Raw genomic sequence first — 20,559 nt, 5'->3', positions numbered from 1 at the left:
GTGCTAGGACGAGAGGAAATGGCGTCAAGTTGCGCCAGCGGAGGTTTAAATCAGGTATTAGGAAAATTCCTTCACTGAAAAGGTTGTCAAAGTGTTGGAACAGGCTGCCCAGGGAAGTGGTTGAGTCACCATCTCTGGAGGTATTTAAAAGGTGTGCAGATGTGGCGCTTAGGGACATGGTTTAGTGGTGGACTTGGCAGTGTTAGGCTTACGGTTGGACTCAATGATCTTAAAGGTCTTTTCCAACCTAAATGATTCCATGATTCTATTCCAGGGAAGATCTTTTTCTCTTTCTAAATGAGTCCTGCCATAAGCAATGCAAGACTTATTTTTCAATGCAATGACAATTTGAAGCACTGAGGGATTTTAAAATGGACCTGTTCAGTCTTGACAGTTCTAAAAATCAGGCCACAGTTATATTACCTAAATGAAGGCACAATTATGTGTAAATTTAGGGGAAAGACTGCCTTCATCTTGAGTAGCCTGGCATCAGCTAAATGGTTGTGAAAATCATAGGTCTATCTTCTTGAAAAATGCAGCAACCCTTAACCAATGTAATAATACTGTTTCTCTTTCATGACCCATCTTTTCCTCAAATGGAAATGAATTTTGCATGCAGTGGGATCTTCATCTATTTTTCATCAATTATAGTTTAAAGAGTCATACGCAATCCTTTATGAACACTGCAGGCTGCTACAACCCTCCTTCTTCTTTGGTTTTATACAGAAGTTATAAAATGAGAAAACTATAAAACCTCATTCTAGGGGTTTTTTGTGTGTGCCAATGGATATTTCTGAAGGCAAAAACCTTGAATTACGTCAATCCTTAGGGAAAAGAGTGAGTATTTTTATTCAAAGAATGGTGGGTATTAAAGCTTGAAAGGTCATTTTAGAACATTTACTTTTTCCCAAAGCAGACTTGTTCCTTATAGTAAAGAGTTTATTGCAAAGAACTAAACACAATTGAGCTCAGGAAAGGAGGCACCATATGCAGTGCTATAACATCAATCCTTCACCAGTCATGCATCATTTATAAACTTGATTTAAGCCTCATGGGACATCAATAAGCATATGAAACTATCAAAACTGGTCCATTTTAGCTGGAAGCTAACTTCAGCTTCTATTACAATGATCAGGCAGGGGAAAGGAGTGGTGAAGAATTTCTGCAATAGAAACATCCCCAAAAGTTAATGCTCAGACTAACTATTTGGATAGGAGGCTTAATGACTTAAAATAAGCCTGTGAGCAATCCACACCACCTGTTCCAGTTTGAAAAGAACTGAAATTCTGAGGCAAAATGGCAATTCTAAATTAAAGCTTGTATTGATCGTGTCTGATTAAAAGACTCAGACTCCATAATGCAAACCTCTCCACACCAGACCTAGAAAATACAGATTGTCAGCAGCACCTTGCTGCTACTCATTTCCAAGAGGACAAGTCCCAGTTCTGATCACAATATATTCTAAAAACTTTTTTTCTTTTAAACGTCACGTTAAAGGGACCATTCACTACCTCCTTGTTGCAGAAGATGGTTCCTATATTCAGCCCAATGAGAACTGCAGGATGTTGTAAGATGATGAGATCACTGGAAAATTAAATGGCCCGTCATTCTACGTAACTAATGATTTGTTAAAAGGTCAGGAAGTGCAAGAGTTTAGTTGAACATTCTGTGAGTTACATCAAGTAAATATCAAAAAGCCCACATACAGTTTGAAGTCTTGAAGTACACATTTTGAAAATTTAGGATTATATAATAGCAGTGTGCAAGAAAAAATAGTACCTTTCTATTTAGAGTGTTTATCTCAATTCTTAATGTATTTAAGAATTCATTAATAATTTAACAATTAATAATGTGATTTGATAACTCATAGCAGTTCCACACACTCCATCTATACCCCTCTGTTCTTGTGGAAATAATATTAGAAGCCCATACATAAAAAACCCACCCAAAACCCTCAATGTTTAAATAAATAAATCAGACCTCATACCTCTTGGGCTTTGCTGTCTGATGGCTGTGGAACTGACAAGGTGCTGAACTTCAGTTGAACAGGCTTATCAAAAAAGGGTGTATAGTAAGTTACTGTCTGTTCCACTTCTCCTGGGAGAATTAATGACCCTGCTGAATAAAAAATAGTCAACTTTACCCTTCCATTCAATGTATAAATTAGCAAAATCCTGTGTAAAATCCTGTAGTGCTCAGACACAGTCAGAAGCTTGTTAGTCAAAGTGTGCTGTACTTATTGTTACATAATATATAATATAGGCAGCTATCTTTGAAACAGATCCATGCAGTCCTGAGCTAAAATCTAGATAATAAAACATACTATACTAAGGAAAAATCAAACTTGGGTGAAAACAGACAGGTAGCTCTTCTTTCTTAAGGACACTGAATTAAAAATCTAGATACTCCTGAACTCAGAGAACACATAGGATTAGATTCACCTCTTTCATAACAAAGAAGGAAGGTCCTGAGTAGAGGTGTCTGCAGTAGGAGTTACAAAATACCAGACTGAATCCTGGTCTTGCCATTGATTAGCTGGGCAGTCTCATTCAATTCTCTTTTGCTAGAATTTCACCACCTGTACATTGGGCATAAAAAATCTTCGCAAAGCATCTTAACATGACTCTCCCGAAACATTAAGTAAAAATACCTGGTAGAAGTACTAATATTCCTCATTACAGGGTCAGATGACTCTCTTGTCCAAGGATATTTCATGGATGTCTGTTCCTCCCTGAGGTTTCCAAAAAGAGGTACTTGAGAGGACTTCCCTATATCTGGGACATAGGAACATGTAACCTTTCCACATGGGCAGGATTTGGTCCACAGTTCACAAATTCACAGACTTTCTGAATCACTTTTCCTTTACATACTTAAGCAAAACGCTCATACTGGGAACAGTGGGTTTGCTTTCTGACAGCTCAGAAGGATATGTCTTAGGTTTAGAAATATCTTTTAACATGAATCAATCTCAGCTCTGCTACAGCACAGATGTGTCCATCTTGTCTCAGTAACGTTTTTACGAATGAACTTAAGGGGACCATATGTCTTGCAATTTAGTCAAAGGATTATGTACATCTACCTACTATTTTTTCTGGCTGATACACAAGTTTCTTTACAGCTTTATACCACATTTTAGTAGCTTGATTTCCTCTTAAATATTAGTTAATGGAACCAACAAGAGGGTACATAGATCCAGGGTGAAAAGGAAGAAGTGGCGATTTATCTCTACCTGCACACTTTTACTACAGTAGTGGAGTTACAGACCTCCCATTCTCCTGTAAATCTGCATTTGAAAGCTAGGCCTTTGTAAAAAATCCATGATGGAATTCTTCATTTAGTTTTCTTCTAGGAATTGTGTACTATTTCAAAGTCAGTAGGGCTTTGCACTTGTAAAGTAGAATGTTCTTTAAAAATAAATTCATTCCTTTGGGTATCTCATTCCTGGATTTTTGTCTTTTGGTTCATGATTCATATATAAGTGGTTTCCAGTTTTTATCGCTATTCTCTTGGTTGCTTATATCTATCTCTAGTCATCTATGTGCTTTCAGTACTTGTTCTCAGCATTGCATCTGATCTTATTCTGCATCAGTTGTATGAGAAAGCTTTCTGAAAAGAACAGTGCAGTCCACAGGTATATATGCTATGTCTTCACATGGTCTGCAACTGCTTTTTTCAATCTTTCATAACTTGGGTCAAAATCATTTGTAGGACAGAAGTAAGATGTGAATGCTAATTTAAAGGCAATGGCATCTTCCGCTATTGTTTCAAACTTGCACCCTAAATATATACCCTCACTGAAGGAAGGAAAGCCTGGACATCAGGAGGTTTGTATCACCTCCTGATATAAACACTGATTATTTCTGTACTAAGAGCTTCCTCCACCCCCTCCCAACAGACCAATCTGCAGAGAGAAGATGAGGAGGAAGCACTGTTATGCAACAGTCTGGCAATGGCTCAGAATGACAACTCTTAAAAATTAGGACAACAGAAGGAAATTTATTTTTGCTTTTAGCAAGAAGTGCTTGTCATACTCAGAATGTCAATTCCACTACTTTAAGGCTTGTTAGTAATGCAAACAATGTTTCAAATTCCCTTCAATCACCCCATAAGAATGTGGTAATCAACCTTTGTTTGCCAGTAGACATGCCAGAAATGAGCTTTGTCTCTCTATCCTGGCTGCGTGACAGCATATTAAAGTCTAATCGGTAAATGGTGCTTTCCCTGATAACATTTAATCAAGAAACTCCTTCAGAGAGAAAAATTAGGGAGTTTTGACAGTCCTCCTTCTCAGTTGGAGCTCCCAAAGGAAATGTAGGCTATTGTAAGTTCTAGCCAGTACCTCACAGCTGGTTTAGGCTGATGCTACAGCACTAGTGGATGATGTTCCTAATTAAGCTGCTAATTATGTTCTCTGTGGAGGTGATTAATTAGCAACAGGAAAGAAAGCCTTGGATACTGCCAACGGCACCATATATACAGATAACTGAGCAGGCAGTAATATCAAAAATCTGAGAAGAGATTTTGAAATGCACCTCTCCTCATACCATGAGGAATCAACTTCCTGGATGATATGGCAGTGAACTCCGATGATTTTACTCAAGTCCAGCATACTTTAATGAGGGCATATTTGGAAACTAATAAATTCTCTTCTCTTTAGTCCCTTTCCCCTCCCACATGATAGACCCACAGAAAGTGGTTACTAAATCTGTGAACACTGCTGAGTTGGGGTTTTTTGCTCATTGTGTACCATTGACATCAATTATAAGTACAGAAAAAAATAATCTATTGGCACAAACCTGATTTGAACTTTCAAGAGTGAAGAAGTTCAAAGTCTTGTCTAAATCTTTAGCTCTACTGTAGCCAAATGATGCCCAGCTGTAGATACACTAACACAGGTTTTACCACTTTCAGGCACTACATTTCACAAAAAATGCTGTTGATGGGGAGCTGTAGAGGGAGGTAGTGATAACAAAAAAAGCTTAAAAGCTAAATTTTGCTGTCTCCTCTGATTCTCAGGCTTCAGACTGTTAGCCCTGAAGAGCTGCCTAGTGTGAAATCATCTTGAGGCAGTGTTAAATGGATTATAGAGACTGGAGGAAAAAGAAAGAAAGAGATTCACCAGCTGGGGGGAGCCCCATACATGAAAAAATCCACATCATTTAACTCTGAATTCTCTTCCTCAATCTGATTTTTCTGGATGTAAACATAGGTTCAAAATATAAATGGAAAGGCATAGATTATGGAAGATAACAGATATTGATATAATTTGCCTAAATAATTATTCTATATTCTTATTAATTAATAAATTAATAAATTTATAATTTCTATTCATAAAATCTAATTAATACAAATATTATATAATTATAGTGATGCTTGGCCTTAGCTTCAAAGTAACTGAGTCACTTGGGTTCTCCTCAATCTCTGTAGGGTTACAAAGAACTGGGACTTTGAAAAGACAAGTTTACAGTACCTCAGGGCTCCAAGCCAGATTACGATGACACTCTGATATCCTTGCCTATGCAGCCTCACCCATACATTTAATTAGTCCTATTTTAATTTTCTCTTGTCTTTAAAAAATAGTCCACTCAAGCTCTCTAGACATGCTTTGTATAAATTGTGTACTTATACAAATATTACCTATTATCACCTAACTATGCTTCGAGCCCTGCAGCAAGTGATATGTCACCAGTCCTGGAAAGGAATTCTGTTGTCAAAACATAGGTAGTAGGCATTCTCCATCCGCCCCTGGAGAAAGCCTAAGTAGCCTTAAGCTACTTACAGTTACAGATTAAATTCAGTGAGAAAGAGCAATTAAACAGCCCACCATACACATGCTGTCTCTACACGATGCATTACAGCTACGGTTTAGGACAGCAATTTTACTTTGCCAATCATGGTTTACTGTACCAAAGTCCCACAATGCAAAGTACTGCCCTGGTTTCAGACTTTCAGCCCAGTGCTGTCTAATGAAAACAGCTACAATGAATTTGCATACTGGCCAAATCTATGGGCTGCTTTTTTTTTGTAAGAAGCAGCTGTATTCATTCACACCTTAAAAGACATCGGACTTAGGAAAATAAGTTGGGGAAAAAAAAAAATTAAAAAATCCACTAGAATGATTTTTCCAGGACATCTCCCAAAAAGCATTGGTTTCGATGGGATGTTTTAACACCTATTTTCTATCATGCTTTTCACACTGTCAACTTTGAGCCACTTCTCCTTAAGTATGAATATTTATTGTATTAATGTACAGTTGCTAACTCAGCTAACTGATCTGCCCTTTAAAGCTAAATGAATTATGGAGATACTGCACTGTTGCCAATAACAAGTAGAGATAAGAGCTTGTTGTAATTATACTAGCAAGGTATGACATTTTTCACTGTGTGTCCTAAGTTGTTTTGCCAATATGAAGTCTTAAATCTATCATTTGTTCTGACATACAGGTAGCAGCATTTAAAAAGGCCAGCAACAGAATATCTTTCAAATTTGTGTCACACTTTGCCTCACTTATAAACTAAGTGGAATTCTTCAGAATTAATCCTTTATTAAGGTGGTCAATAGGGATATTATTTTTTACTACTTTATTATTACAAACAATAGAAGCGACACCATTTTATATTTTAATTTGCATTTTGTTCCTATGATTTCTATAGGAGTAAGATTATACCTCTCTTATTATGAAGCCTATCGAGTGGATTTTGACATGCACGACAACTATCAAACTATAAGTCCTATTTCTGCACTTAGGAGGCAAGGGGAAATTTTTCATCTTGACTCAACAATGATCTCCACTGAAGAGGCCCTGGGCAAGACCTAGGCTGTGGGTTTCCCAGATATGAATTTGGATGCTGTTCACCTTCCTTAGAGAGTTTAGAAGGAATAATTAGCTTCTGGCTACGCAGTGTTTCGATGTTATAAAATACAATCTAAATACTTAATGTTGTTAGTGAGCACTGTTGATTGCTTAGGGGTTGATACAATTTCTTTCTGCACTGAGGCAGTCTGTGCAGGGAGTTTGTGCAGGGAGTGCTGTCTCATGGGAAGAGCTGAGGAGAGCAGAGATTGAAAGCCAAATCAAGTCTCATGTAAAAAGCGAGTAGTTAGCACACTAATAACTACTCTACAGTAGTGGTGGTATAATGTTATGTTTATTGTTTTTATAATCACTAATAAAAGCACTAACTGAAAGGTTTTCCCAATGTGGCTTGCATAAAGTGCTATTCAGACAGCATAAGCGGATGATAATTTTTGTAATTCTCATCTTATTCAAATGCAGTCTGTTTTACTAGGGGTTTCTAAATGTATGTGATTAACATTTACTCTTGCATACATACAAATACACAGAAATGACTGAAAAGCCTGGAGAGAGGCAAGGTCTGGAATGGTCCAGAAAGTGGCGAGCTATTCCCAAGCTCTGGCAGAGCTCTTCCTTCCTCACTGCCCTGCTTGGTATTTTAGTGTTGGGCTTATTTCTCATCATCCAGTTTGTGGCCTGTTTTGAACTACAGATATCTAACACTACTTCCATGAACTAGATATAGACAATTCTCATTTCATTATGATACAAGTAAAACGTAGGTTTAGGCTTCCACCAGTGAGCCCCAGCTTTTTTTAATAGATATTACCAGGATTTAAGATATAAACAAGGAACAATGTCCTACAAAGGGAAAAATGGGCACATATGAACACTGCACTCAAAAGAAATCTTTGATGTCTGTACCTGATACAGGACTGCTATCTTACTCCCTCCTTCCTGAAATGCCCATGTTGGAGAAAGAATATGTGCTGTAAACCTGACTTATGTTGGTTTATTATTTTCTTGTGAGTTGCAGCCAAGCTCCAAATATTCATCAACTGGAAGTCTCTAAGCCCTCTGACTTCATAGGAATTCTGCACATACAGAAAGGAAAGACTAATCAAATCTTTAATGGATTAGACACACTAATCAAATGGCAATAACCAAGGAACTGAGGACCAAAGTCCTGCTCTGTAACAGCTTCCTTCAGTGACCTTAGGCACATCCCTTAATCTGTGTCACTTGGTTTCTCTGCGCAGTCACAGGTATAGATGAGGAAAATATAATTAATCACTAAAAGATTGTCAATTCTGGTGGTAATAAAGACCACACAAGCACCTATGATAGACAAATAACTACAGACACTAGGTTTCTGTTTACTTTGTAGAGGTGGGAGAGTTAAAATTATTAGAGATGCATGGAACAGTTCAACACAACTCAAAATGCTCATAATTGGAAATCTTAAAGAAGTTCACTGTTAATTCACAATTAGTCTCAACTATTTGAAGCCCAGGATGAAATAACTTTAATAGGTAGGGACAACATTTTTATTAAATATTTCCACTTTATAGAACTCTCTCTTAGCACCCATGTTACTTTGTGGAGAAACTTTTGTAATCAAGGTAATTTCAATACAAAATAGAAGTGCAGAAAAATGTAGAAACATTGTTAACAAGAAGTGTTCCGTAATTCTGAAAACTCTTGAAAAAAAGTAACTGCTCACCAGGACACAATATAATAAATATTCCTTATAATTTATTATCTCATTACCTCTTAGAGTGAGGAAATGAGTACTTCAACTTGGGGAATTTGGGCAATTTGGGGAATTTTCTAGAAGAACTGAGGAAGAACATCTTTTATAGAGCAGAAACGGTGCTTTAAACCATCCATACACTTGCATCCAAAGACAGACAATGATAGTGAATATGAAGAGGAGGAAACCTACCACTGCATGTCTCTTCATCTGTGTCTATATCTGCCAAATCTAAGTACTTGTCCACCTGCAATAAAAACCCCAAATAGATTAAAATGTATTAATTCCATTTCTTACAGTACAACCTAGAGCAAAGAAAAAAAGCATTACATTGTCTCCTTCATCTTCTCCATTCTCCCCTGCATTTTCCCAAGAAAGCATAGGAATTTTCTTTGAAATGTGTAACCCACAGGAAATACTTTTAAGTATAGGCAAAGAATTGCTGCCAAAATTGCTGCATATCAACTACTGTGATGGGAAAGAAGCTCAAGCTGCACAGCAACTTTTTCAGGAACTTAGTGGGAAGATGGAGAAGTACAATATTTTCATAGGAAAAAGATACATGATAAGTTACTCTGCAGTTTTGCAAGCTCACTGCATGTGGCACAGAGACAATACATGCTGTAGGCAAAGTAGAGCTTGATCCTTCTGTTTTGATACTAATGGTGAACTGAATGGGAAATAAAAAAGCTAAGAATTATTAAATTTTAGTATTTCATCTGGGACATTGCACTACCACTTTTTCAGGCTGATGTCCCTTCAAAACGGTCTAAACTGTCTAAAGTATACCACAAGAAAAGTTTCTTATTTCAGGTAGCACTCTGAATAGATGCATAGGGTGAGAGTGAAAGGTCTTTCCCAGCCTATGTGCCAACAGTGTTACCATGGAGGATTTATTATACGCACTGGGTAGCCTTCTGTGTTTCTATCCACTAATTAGAGATGCTCTTAGATAATTTTTTCCAACCTGATTTGACACCATTCTCATCAACGCTTACATAACCTTTACACTTTAAAAGTACATACCATTAACATTTGAAAAAAATTTTGGATGGTGATGCTCTCATCCTTCTTTCCCACAGATGAGGAAGAAATACATCAACAAATTGCAAGTACTTTGTAAATGAATAAAGCAAAAATTAGTCATGTTCTACTCATACTTCCCACTTTGAAGAAAATGAAAGAAAACCTCACCTTCACTCTTTCAGACAGACTGAGATCATTTCCACTACAGCCCCCAGCTTTCCAGCTCTCATTCATCACTGTCTGTAGATAGATAGGCAGAAATACTTACATGCATGAAACAGAATCAAAATCACAGTCAAAGCTCCTACTGATTTACACATACAGATCCTTCATGGTGTATTTAAAATTTTTACAAAATTGAATGCAATGCTCCTGAAAATAGAACGTATGCAGGTAATCCTCCGAAATCCTACACAGGACCAGACTGAATCAATTGGAACAACAGTGCAAGTAATCATAACATGCCTAAAAAGCAGCATTTAGAACAGAAGCATTGTTTTCAATAGTTTTTTCCCTCTTTCCTTTCCTCGGGGCAGGCTTAAAGGTTACAGTGGCCAATTTACTGCATTACAGACTCCTCCTGCTACGATGCTAGCAATTTTTCTGATGCATTCTACTGTTACTGTATTTGTTTCTTAAACTGCTAATCTGACAAAAATGTGCAGCCATGCCTGAAACTTTTTTTCTGTAGCAACAAAGACAAGTATTAAGATGTTCCATTAAATAAAGGATAATGGAAGTTGCACGTTGCTTTATGGGGCACAAAGCCAATTCAAAATGCATGAAGTAAGACACCCAAAGGCAGTCTATCCCAATGAGGCAACCATATTCTTCTTGAGAAAAATGGCAAAAAGATTCTTGTCATTATTATTATACAATCAACTCACAGAATGTGATTGTTTTAAAACCCTTGCTTGATTCCACCTCAAAGGCATGTGCTAGTAGGGAGGAAAATGACAGCCTGTCCTCTTTGACTGAGGCCTAGCAGGCCCATCATTTGAAGGCACTTAAGTGTGTTGCTCTGTGTATTGCACAAAATGACCTGCTATTTCTTTATTAATAAAGAGTTTAATGAAGGGAATTTTTAAGTACAGGCTAGATCACAGCTTAGTTATTTGTTATTCAGGCAGGAAGGCAGAAGTTCTCAACAAGTGGACTCAGATTTCCATCTCACTCTCTCCAGATGATGTCTGTTGTTTTCCTGTCCCTACACATTAAATCCCTAATCTCATATGTTTCAGAAGATTAAAAATGCCTCTGGCCTGCCCACTGTTTACTTTAGGTAGCTGAAGCAATCTAGTTTCAGTAACACAGAATTCAGTACTGCTAAAATCCCCAAGAAACAAAATAGATCTGTGCGTGCTGGCATCCATACTCTCAAGACTTTTTCCTTTTTGCCAACCTCTACTGTTAACTGCAGTCTTCAGTGAAAGCATTGCAAAGGTCCTTGCAGGGTGCCTTATTTATTAGTCAGATTATGGCAGCTCTTCAGCAGAGCAAATGCCACTGCCAAACATGATCCCTGCAGGTGCCTCTGTAAGCATTACACACTTAGGTAGTATTTTAAATATTTGCCTTGGATGGGGTAAATACCACTAGCCGCTAACATTTGGACAGTATATCTCCCCATATTTTCATCTGTTTGAATGTAGTGCTTGTCCACATGGACAAATGTTAACTCATTACCTCATTCTCATTTGGCATCTGTGGTGGAAGAGACAGCCACATTCCTTTGCTTCTTCCAGGTGAGCCATCCTGTTTATTTCTGTTTGATAATTCAGAAGTAGAAAATGTTTTTCTTAGGGAGATCACTTTACTTTCTTGAATTGTCTTCCCCTCTTCCTCTGCAAGGAGAATCATACCAGATCAGATAACATAATGCACTATCCAAGAAAAAGAAAAACATGAATTTAATTAGATCTAATATTGACTTATTTTACGCATTCAGTTTTCCTCTCCTCAGAGTTTCCATGTGCATAATATGCATGTATTTTGAAATCTTTATCATAAAACCAAACATGCAGTTTGAACTTCAAGTGCAGAGAGTATCACATATTCCTCAATACTGAAGAATTCATTGTCTCAGAAACTTATGCAATATACAGAAAACTTGATAAAATAAACCAAGAGCTGAAAATACCCAAAAAAGCAAGACAGTAAGTAAGGTTACAGCTTAGTTTTTATTTTAAAACTTTGTTTAAATGCTCTCTGAATGCTGCACAAAATGGCACATAACATTTGTGCCCATGCCTTCATCTGGCACTGCAAACACCAGCACATATGAAGAGAGTCTCTTCTTTGCGACACCACTATAAACCCCATAGCAACTGCACGCACTCAGTAGAGCTATTTTAGATGTACACTTTCAGAATTAAAACCAGAAACCTCACCTCATTCCCCAACACCAACACACACTCCCAACAACTACTTATCTAGTTTTAAAAGTCCAGCAACTGTGCTTATGTGAGATCTGTGCTCACAAAATCACTTGATATCTTAAGCAGTTAAAGTGCTTCACATACCTAAGCAATGGTTTACCTTCTTATCAAGCACAAGAAAGGACTCTGATTTTGACCGTAGTACAGTGATGATCTGGTCCAAAAATGGAGTAGTTCTTGTATTTCTACCTCAATATCTTGGTACCACCCTGTTTATACTATCAGCCCAAAAGTGTGCCCCATGTGTGAACCTCACAACCTTTAGAGCAAACACCCATGTTGTCTAGTACAGAAGTCAGCCTTCGCAGTTCTTGTCAGAGCTGATATTTATACTGGCTGTGAGTCCGCCCAGGGCCAGCACCCACAGAGCTCTCAGGTGTCCATGGGCACCACTGCTAGAATCTCCACCAGTCCAGGACCATGTGATGAGATGCACTGACAGGTCCTATAACCTGGCCCCTGTATCTTTAGTTAGTAAAACACCTAATTTGAGCTGATTTCTTTAGGCACTGCTGCTTTCAGTGTTTAACAACTATAGTATGCTCTTGACGTAGCTTATTACCAATTTTATTTCCTCTCTATATCAGCAATCTGAAAATTTTGCGAGTAAATATTTTTTTATTGGGATCAGACTAACAGCCAGCAGTACATCAGAGATATTTAATTGCCAGAAGTTTAGGTCCTGGATTAAAGATTAAATACAGATGTTCAAGCAGGGTTTGTTCCCTTAGGGGATACCTTTGGTCTTGAAAGACGGACTGGGAAAATGTTTTGCCGGTGCATTGACAGAAGATTGGAATAATTTATCTCGTGTTTGTTTCATACATAAATAGTGGCTAATTGGGCCCTCACTGAAAATAGGGAAGTATTCAGAAACAGAACTGAGTCTTTCAATGATAGCTTGTGACATCTTTCCGACCTTTAACAACTCCTTGGACAACAAGAGCAAAGACAGACAATTATTAGTGCTTCTGGCTGTCCTACCAGCCAGGTCCATGGGGCACGGAGCAGCCAGCAGAATTAGGATACAGCTAGGTGATAACCAAATGAAATCTCAAGAGTACAGACTGGATCTAGGAGCTGATTACAGATCAGGACAAGTATGTGCATGGAAGTATGGATTTCCAAACCCATGCTGAATAGTTTCTTTCCTACAACATGGCAAAAAATATACTTATATATCATGGCCAAAATAAAAATGCAGGATTTTCTATTTTAAAAGTCCCATTATCAAATATGGAGCAGCTATAGGACAATCAATTCAAATGCACTTCACACCACATGTTCTTAATGAAAAATAAATGCTCATTTAACAGAGTTTCTTTGGTTTAGTTCGAAAAATCTATTTTGTAACAATAAGAAACACTGCAGTGCATTTCTAAAGCATAATTATATGTTACAGGCATTGAAATAATTCTTGTGGAGAGTTTTAATGATGCCCTTGGGGTTACTACATAGAGCCATCCACCACAGAGTTATTAATTCCCAGGGACAGCTCTGTGCTGCAGTTACTATGACACATAGAAAGGGCTGGCAGTCTGGGTGTAACCTGAAGTCCACACTCGTAAGAGTCAAAGGTTCACAGAAAGTAAATTGCACCAGACCAGAGCAATCTAGCAAACAGATTTTAATGCTCAGATCACAGATGGATCCTCTGAATAATTTCTAAATCCCAGATCTCTTGATATGACATCTGGCTTCTCCCTGCTTTTTTAGCAAGTACTTTCCTAAAACAATATTTGGAAACAGCAGTACATATGGGCAATCTCTTCTTCCTACACAGTCTCTTTTTCAAGCCATGGAAATTAAGCAGTATTACACAGGAAACCTTCTTTTAAATTCTTGACAGGTAAAATGATCACCCGCTATTTGAAGATATTTTTACTGTCACCCTACTTTATAGAAACAACTAGATGACTATCTCAAAAGGCTTCAATCTTTTGTTATTGTAATGGTAAAACAGGATGGACTTCCTGTTTTATATTAAGAAGTGACAAGTTTGATATTAAAGACTGACAAGACACAAAAGGATATTAATATATTTTAGGGTATGTGTGTATTAGCAAATTATGCAGCCAAACATGTGCAGACCTATAGAGTAACAATAGGGACTGAGGACCCAGTATCCTCCCTGTGCACATCAGGAGCCTTTATGTATGAGAAGTGAGAAAAAGCTTCTGGAAGCCATACACTTTTCTCAGCCAGATCAACAGAGAGACAAAAGGCATCATCAACTGGAATGATCAGCAACATAATTCATACAGCCAAAAGGCTCTGAATAAACATGATATTCCTGCACAAGCCCATGCCTATCTGGGATACCACTGTGGTCATTCTTCTAGGATATAAATGAGATCATCTTTCTCCAAAATATAGCTTCTGAATTCTCCAAATAAAATAACACCACTTTTAGCATCAAAAGACCTATGACACATAGTTGGGCAGTTACAATTAGACAGTACACATGAGCTGACAAATTTTATTAGGTTATATATTTTCTGGACAGCTGAGCTATTGTCACAGTTTAAAAAAGCTAGATAGATTAAATGAGCTAAGAAATCAAGTGCATTCATAGTATTTATGTGCCATTTACCAACCCCAGACTACAGCTAGAAGCACTATCCCTTTTCCTAAGAGATCCATCATAAACTGCCACAGAAACTTTTTTCTGGTAAAGATCATTGCAGAGTTATTGGGTTATAGAATATTAAACATTACATTTGATGAAACATTCACAACTGCAATGTGATACTAGATTCATGACTGCAAGTGAAGAAAAATTCAGAAGGAAAAGAAAAAAGTCTAAGCAACCCAAAGCAGTTGTGAAATGCATGCTGCAGAGAGAATGTCAGCTATGCAACCATGTGCATAATGAGGCTATGCCACATAAATTGGCGGGGGGGGAGGTGACTCAAACATTGTGTTGCTAGCCTCAAGCACAGTCCCTCAGGGCCAGTAAGATCCACCTTCAGATGTCCAAAGTAACTACGGACACTTATAGTTTCTTAATGCATACATCACATAATTGGCTCTCTTGAAGCAGTAACAGTCATGATCTTAAAACATACTATTAAAAACAACCACACATAAGTTGTTCAAAATTTAAAGAAACTACTATCTGCAGAGAAATACCACAGCTGCATTCCTTTGACAGTGTTCTGAATTTCAACCATTTCTGTCCTTACTTTTGAAAGAGAAGGGGAAGGAGGAAGGATCCCATTCAAGCCAGCAAGAGGATCACTCTTCCTTCCCCCTGACTAAGTGGTAATTGACTCATTATTCACAGACACAGTTCTCAACCTGCCAAGACCCAGATGTACAACACTGGCCTTTACAACATGTGACAAAAGTCAAAAATAAGGGATACAAACACAACAAAAAGTAGCAGAAGAAGAAGGCTGAAATGATGGAAAGATTCACATATTCACTCTGCAGACAGTTTTTCAGTCTTACTTTTTAGAAATTCCACTGTCAGTACCTTAACAACGAAATAACAAGCCAGCTTAGGTCTCTAGAGAAGTAAATTTGAGTCTCTCAAGAGTAGTATCCATCATAATTGTCTGTCACTGAAAAGTATGTTGCAGACTTCAGAAACATATTTCTATCAGAAAGTACATCCATCTTGATAATTTTTTTTCTCTCCCAATATCTATCCTCTATATTATTTAAAATTCTCTTTGTCTTCCAATTTGGAAAGGAATCTTTTGAAAATATCCACTGATCATCCACATATTTCAAAGAATAATGGAGTCACTTATCACAAAGCCAGAGAAGAGAGCTACCAGGATTATCAGGAAAAACTTCCTGTCAGTGAAATCTGTTAGATTAAATAATAACCCCAGAAGAATTATAAAAGTCTCATGGTTTGAAACATTTCAAAGCCAGACCAGACACAGCAATCGATAACATACTGTAGAAAACCTGGCTTGGGATAATACACTGGACAAAACCATACAAACTACCCAGTATTTCCTGCCTTTTTTCAATTCAATTAATTCATTCCAAAAACAAAAATTGGGTGAGAATGAGAAACAGGCCCCTTTAACTATTAAAAAAAAAAAATACAGCAAAGCTACTATTGTAAGTTCCAATTTATTTCTTTGTCCTCAAAATGCTGGACTAAGGGCGAGCAGAAGGCCTGTGAACCCCTTAAACCCCTTCCAAGAAAACCGGGGATTCAAATAATACAGTGACTTTGTGCAGAACTCCTGAATAAAAAATAATTTTACTCACAGTAGCATGATAACTGTCTTGCACAGACGTCATGAGTACAAATTTCATGTTCATTCACTATCTCCATTCTTCAAACACATCATCAGCAAACAGCCACATTTTAAAACATGAACAAACCCTGTCACTGAAATGTTTCCATAAAATATCACTTTGAGATGTTCAAAAGACTGTAACATACTGTAGGAGAAGTACCTTTGTCTACCTATTTGCAACTATGTAAACTGTTGTATGGTGCTGAGTTCATTTACCCTAAATGCCAAGCTGTAAGAGGAAAAAACAAATTTCAAGGCTGAAAATCCAATTTGTTGGGAACATCATTTTTAAAGCCTTCTATTTCTTTTTGATAATTCAATCAAACTAGCTCCCAGATTTTTTGCAGCTACCCAATCAACACTTGCAGTCTCCCTCTGCTTGTACATTGCCCAGCTGAGAAGAGAACGTAGTGTTTTACTTAGCCTAGAAAACCTGCTCTGATTTACATTCTCGAGCTATCTTCCTGTTTCCATGTATTTAAATGTATAAATCTCTGTAAATCCTTGCAGTTTGTCCAACTTTTCATGACAAAAAGCCCAAGTATCCCATACAGTAAGTACCTGAAGGATTTCAGTATTAGGGTCCTATATGCCTGTCCATAAGTAAGAGCAAACTGGGTGCAATTCAGGCACCTAAACTTCGTTATATAGTGCTGTTTTAAGAGTCTTAGGGCATCCTGCCTAGCCTCCTGCTGCCACTCAAAAAGGCAGTGGATGTTCCATAGATACTATATCATATCTGCCAACCCTCAGCATCTGAATTGTCTATCCCCTAGCTATCTGAACTCCTAAAGTCCCATTCCAATCTTACTAAACCAAAATCCTCACTAATTTCAATGACGGTGACCTTGCAGGAGCACTGTGCAAGCAGAACTCTTCTGTCAAAGTAACTTGATTTATATAGCAGAGAAAATAACAACTTACTTGCCTAAGTGTGCAAATGAATATTTGTAACACATCTTGGAAGTCCAATATGTCAAACATTATGGTCTTCCATTTCTACACTTCACCTCCAATTAACAAGGGCATTTTTGCTGCTGAATCCCCTTTCCTTCACTGCAGTGTTTCCTCAGTATAACTCACTCATGCCCATGGAATTCTCTCCTCTTTACACCAGAACAGAGATTCAGCTGGTACAGCCTTTTCCCCTAATGTCTTTGATCTTACCCTGATTAAATGACAAATAATCAGCAAAAAGTATTGTTTACCTTTATTTTTTCCTTCAAAAAAGGTCAGCTTTTACTATAGCCAGTAATATGGGCTTGATTCGTTTCTCAGTAATGCCGATTTCCTAAGGAAATTTTATTACAGCATGTCCTCAGCTAGGATAAATACATATTCCATGGACTGGGACAAGTAACTTCAGTGGGACTACTTCTGACTTAAAAGGGTAAACTCTTAAGTCCCAATTATTACTTTTGATTGCCATTTTTTGATACTTCCCTTACTGTAGTATGTTTAAAAACCAGACAGGAAAGGACTTTTTTTTTTTATGTGCTCCTCCAGGGGAAAGACGAATGACTATTACTCTCAAGTATATTCCAGCCACTCTCACACACCTCCTTTAGCTTAATGCACAGCAATACTTTAAAACTAACTCAGCTCTTAATTTTCAAAAGTTTAACTGTTCTTTTACTGTATCAGTATCTCTCCCTTTGTCCTTAATGAAACCTATATGTTCTAGTTTTATGTAGTGTTCAACTGTATCAATATCTATGTCTCTGTTGTGCTTTAGATAGTGTCAGTGTTAGAAAAGGGGCAATATTTCCTGTTTACACCACATTCACCCCAGCTGATCATTTAAAAATATGTATTATTCTTCCACGGTTCAACACTGCTGTTGCCAGATACCTTCTCCATTTGAATATTATAATACAGTCAGTTAAATAACAAGGCAAATGTGCACTTGACCATTTCAGCAGCCTGCCATGAGCAAAATCCTGCTTCTTCCAACAGATGATGATGAAAAATAATCTTTAAAAAATTCAGAAAGCTATGACAGAATCTTAGAGCAGATCCTCAGCTGATATTAACCAGCAGAGCCCTATTAAGGGAGCTACACCTCTTAATATCTACCAGGGATCAAGTGGTATCTATCACTACCAAGCAATGCCAACTAGATCAGATTTCTAGTTCTAACAATAGTGTTTATGTGGTGGGGAAAAAAAAGCTTCGTAAAGGCACAGCCTGTACAATTGATAGTATTTTGCAATTATAATTTGACAGTGTATCAGGATATAAAAGCTGGAAGACTTTTTCCGGAAGATGATAAAGATGGGCCTGCTTCCAATGGCTTCAGAAAATCTACACTGAACTTTGCAGAATGCGAATAGTGTTACATTTCAGAAATTGTGTTTGAGGGATAGTACAGGAAAAGCTTTAAATTAGACAGTAACTAATGGGAGAATATAGTTCAGTGTACAGGAACTCCACGCTTCTTTCTGAGTCTTGGCTACACTGAGCCATACTTTGAACCTTAGCTGAAAGAAACAGGATGTACTTATTACTTAAATAAGCACTGTGTTTGTTACACTTGCTTTTTTTTTTTCTTTTTTACAGTCAAAACAACCACAAATGTGCTTAAATTCATCCTCAGCACAAGGAAACTACATTAAATACATATGTTGGGAGCACTTTAAAAGAGCAGGTGATATACTAATACATCAGGACAGAATTGATTTTGAAAACCTACTGCGTACTTGCATTCTAGAAGAATTCATCACTAGCAGTTAAGTAGATAAGCACTGTAAGAAACAAGTGAATTGTCTATAATTAAAAGCATCTGACATCTCCATACAAAGTATTCCTTTCTTAAAGAATAATATAAAAAGATTACAGCAGGTGGGAACAAATCAATAAAATGTCAGAGAGCCCAAGAGTTTCAAAAATGCTCGATTTTGGATATTATAATTAAGACATTAGAGCATCTTCAAAAAGGCTTGATTTTTTTTTTTTTTAAGGCAAATACCTACTTTCTTGAAATTAGGCAATTCTATGTGATTTTATACTGAACACAGAAAAGCACACAATTCTATACAGAACTCAGCACTAAATTGGAAGTGAGGTCACTTGATTTCTGTTTCTGATTGTTCTGTTGAGCCACTATATGGCTCTGATCTCTGACATTATTTGCGTTGTATCATTTCCACATCTGGAAAAGAGGGCTAACAGTGCTTCCTCACCTCACTGCAATGACATGAAACTTAGCCAACAGCTGCATTTAGCACACTTCAATGCTTTTCAAGGCAAGGTGATGAGCTAGAGCAAGAGTTCATTCTGTTTTACTCCTTTTTACAGTAATACAGAATTCAACCACAGCCAATATGCCACTATAGGATGGAATCTGTATCAAAGTATCAACAGCAGAATTACCAAATATTTCCCTTTTCTACATTCTAGAAAATCTAAGTTATGCAACAGAATGAAAATACTTTTTTTTTCCATCTGTAACAATCTTCAGAAATCATTTAGTAATAAAGGCATCACAGAAAAGAACAAAGAATTGCTATTAGGGAAGCACTAGTGTTCAAGGGCTGTCAAAGTTTCCAGGAGTCCAAGTGCCTCTGTCCTTATCTGGTGCTGCCAGTGAGTTACTGTGTAAACAAAAACTAGTCATTTCCCCTCTTGATGGCTAATTTTTTTCTGTCTACACAATGAAGATGAACTACTTTGCATAGCAAATACCACTGAGATCTAAGGACAACAAATATCCATAAAACAGATCAGCTATTATTATTTCAAAAATAATCTATTATGTTTGCATCCCTATGTCTGTTTTTTTCCTACATTTAGGGGCTCTGTATGGTATTTTATTTTATACTATATTGAATGAAGTTTACACAGAGATAGCTACCGAATTTACGATCAATAGAAAATTGCAAATTTTTTCTCCCAACCAATTCTTTCCAATGATCCAGCACAACACATCAATAAAAAGCTCTGAATTGATGCTGTTTCCCTATTTCATGCCCTGTTTAAGTTCCCTGGGGATGACAGATTAATTTAATTAGTTTTAATGAACTGTCTAGTTGCTTTTATTGGCAAATCCACTCATAGGAAGAAGGCTGCAAATTTCTCTTGGGGTTAGCATTGTCCTACTGGTCCATTTTTTAAATTAAATTGAATTTACTGTCATTTCTTATATAGTTTTGTGCTATGCTTTCTGCTGTTAAGACGCACATTTGTAAAGTGCCTCCACTGACACTTATGTAGGAAGTTTAAAGTTGTTGTTTTTCCTAAACGTGGTTAACGAAAAAAGGAAGCAGACAGCTACCATCAAAT

At 37.2% G+C, this 20,559-nt stretch overlaps 1 protein-coding gene across 7 annotated transcripts in view; it reads right to left on the bottom strand.

Moving 5' to 3' along the window:
* The window catches only part of IFTAP (intraflagellar transport associated protein), a 47,938-nt gene that overhangs the window by 8,039 nt on the left and 19,340 nt on the right, over nucleotides 1-20,559 (bottom strand). For 5 of the 7 annotated variants that reach the window (XM_072864831.1, XM_072864832.1, XM_072864833.1 and 2 more), the window contains 4 exons: nucleotides 11,262-11,419; nucleotides 9,744-9,815; nucleotides 8,742-8,796; nucleotides 1,988-2,118 (listed from right to left, as the gene is read on the bottom strand). In XM_072864831.1, coding sequence (XP_072720932.1) covers nucleotides 1,988-2,118; nucleotides 8,742-8,796; nucleotides 9,744-9,815; nucleotides 11,262-11,419 — 416 coding nt within the window. Of the gene's footprint in view, nucleotides 1-1,511; nucleotides 1,585-1,987; nucleotides 2,119-8,741; nucleotides 8,797-9,743; nucleotides 9,816-11,261; nucleotides 11,420-20,559 lie in introns of all 7 variants that reach the window. The other 2 variants (XR_012043017.1, XM_072864829.1) reach the window with 2 other exon arrangements.

This window comes from Ciconia boyciana, chromosome 6 (genome assembly GCF_034638445.1).
Source record: "Ciconia boyciana chromosome 6, ASM3463844v1, whole genome shotgun sequence".
NCBI classification, from domain to species: Eukaryota; Metazoa; Chordata; class Aves; order Ciconiiformes; family Ciconiidae; genus Ciconia; species Ciconia boyciana.
The sequence above is the reverse complement of the archived record's forward strand: the minus strand, read 5'-3'. Positions and strand labels throughout refer to the sequence as shown.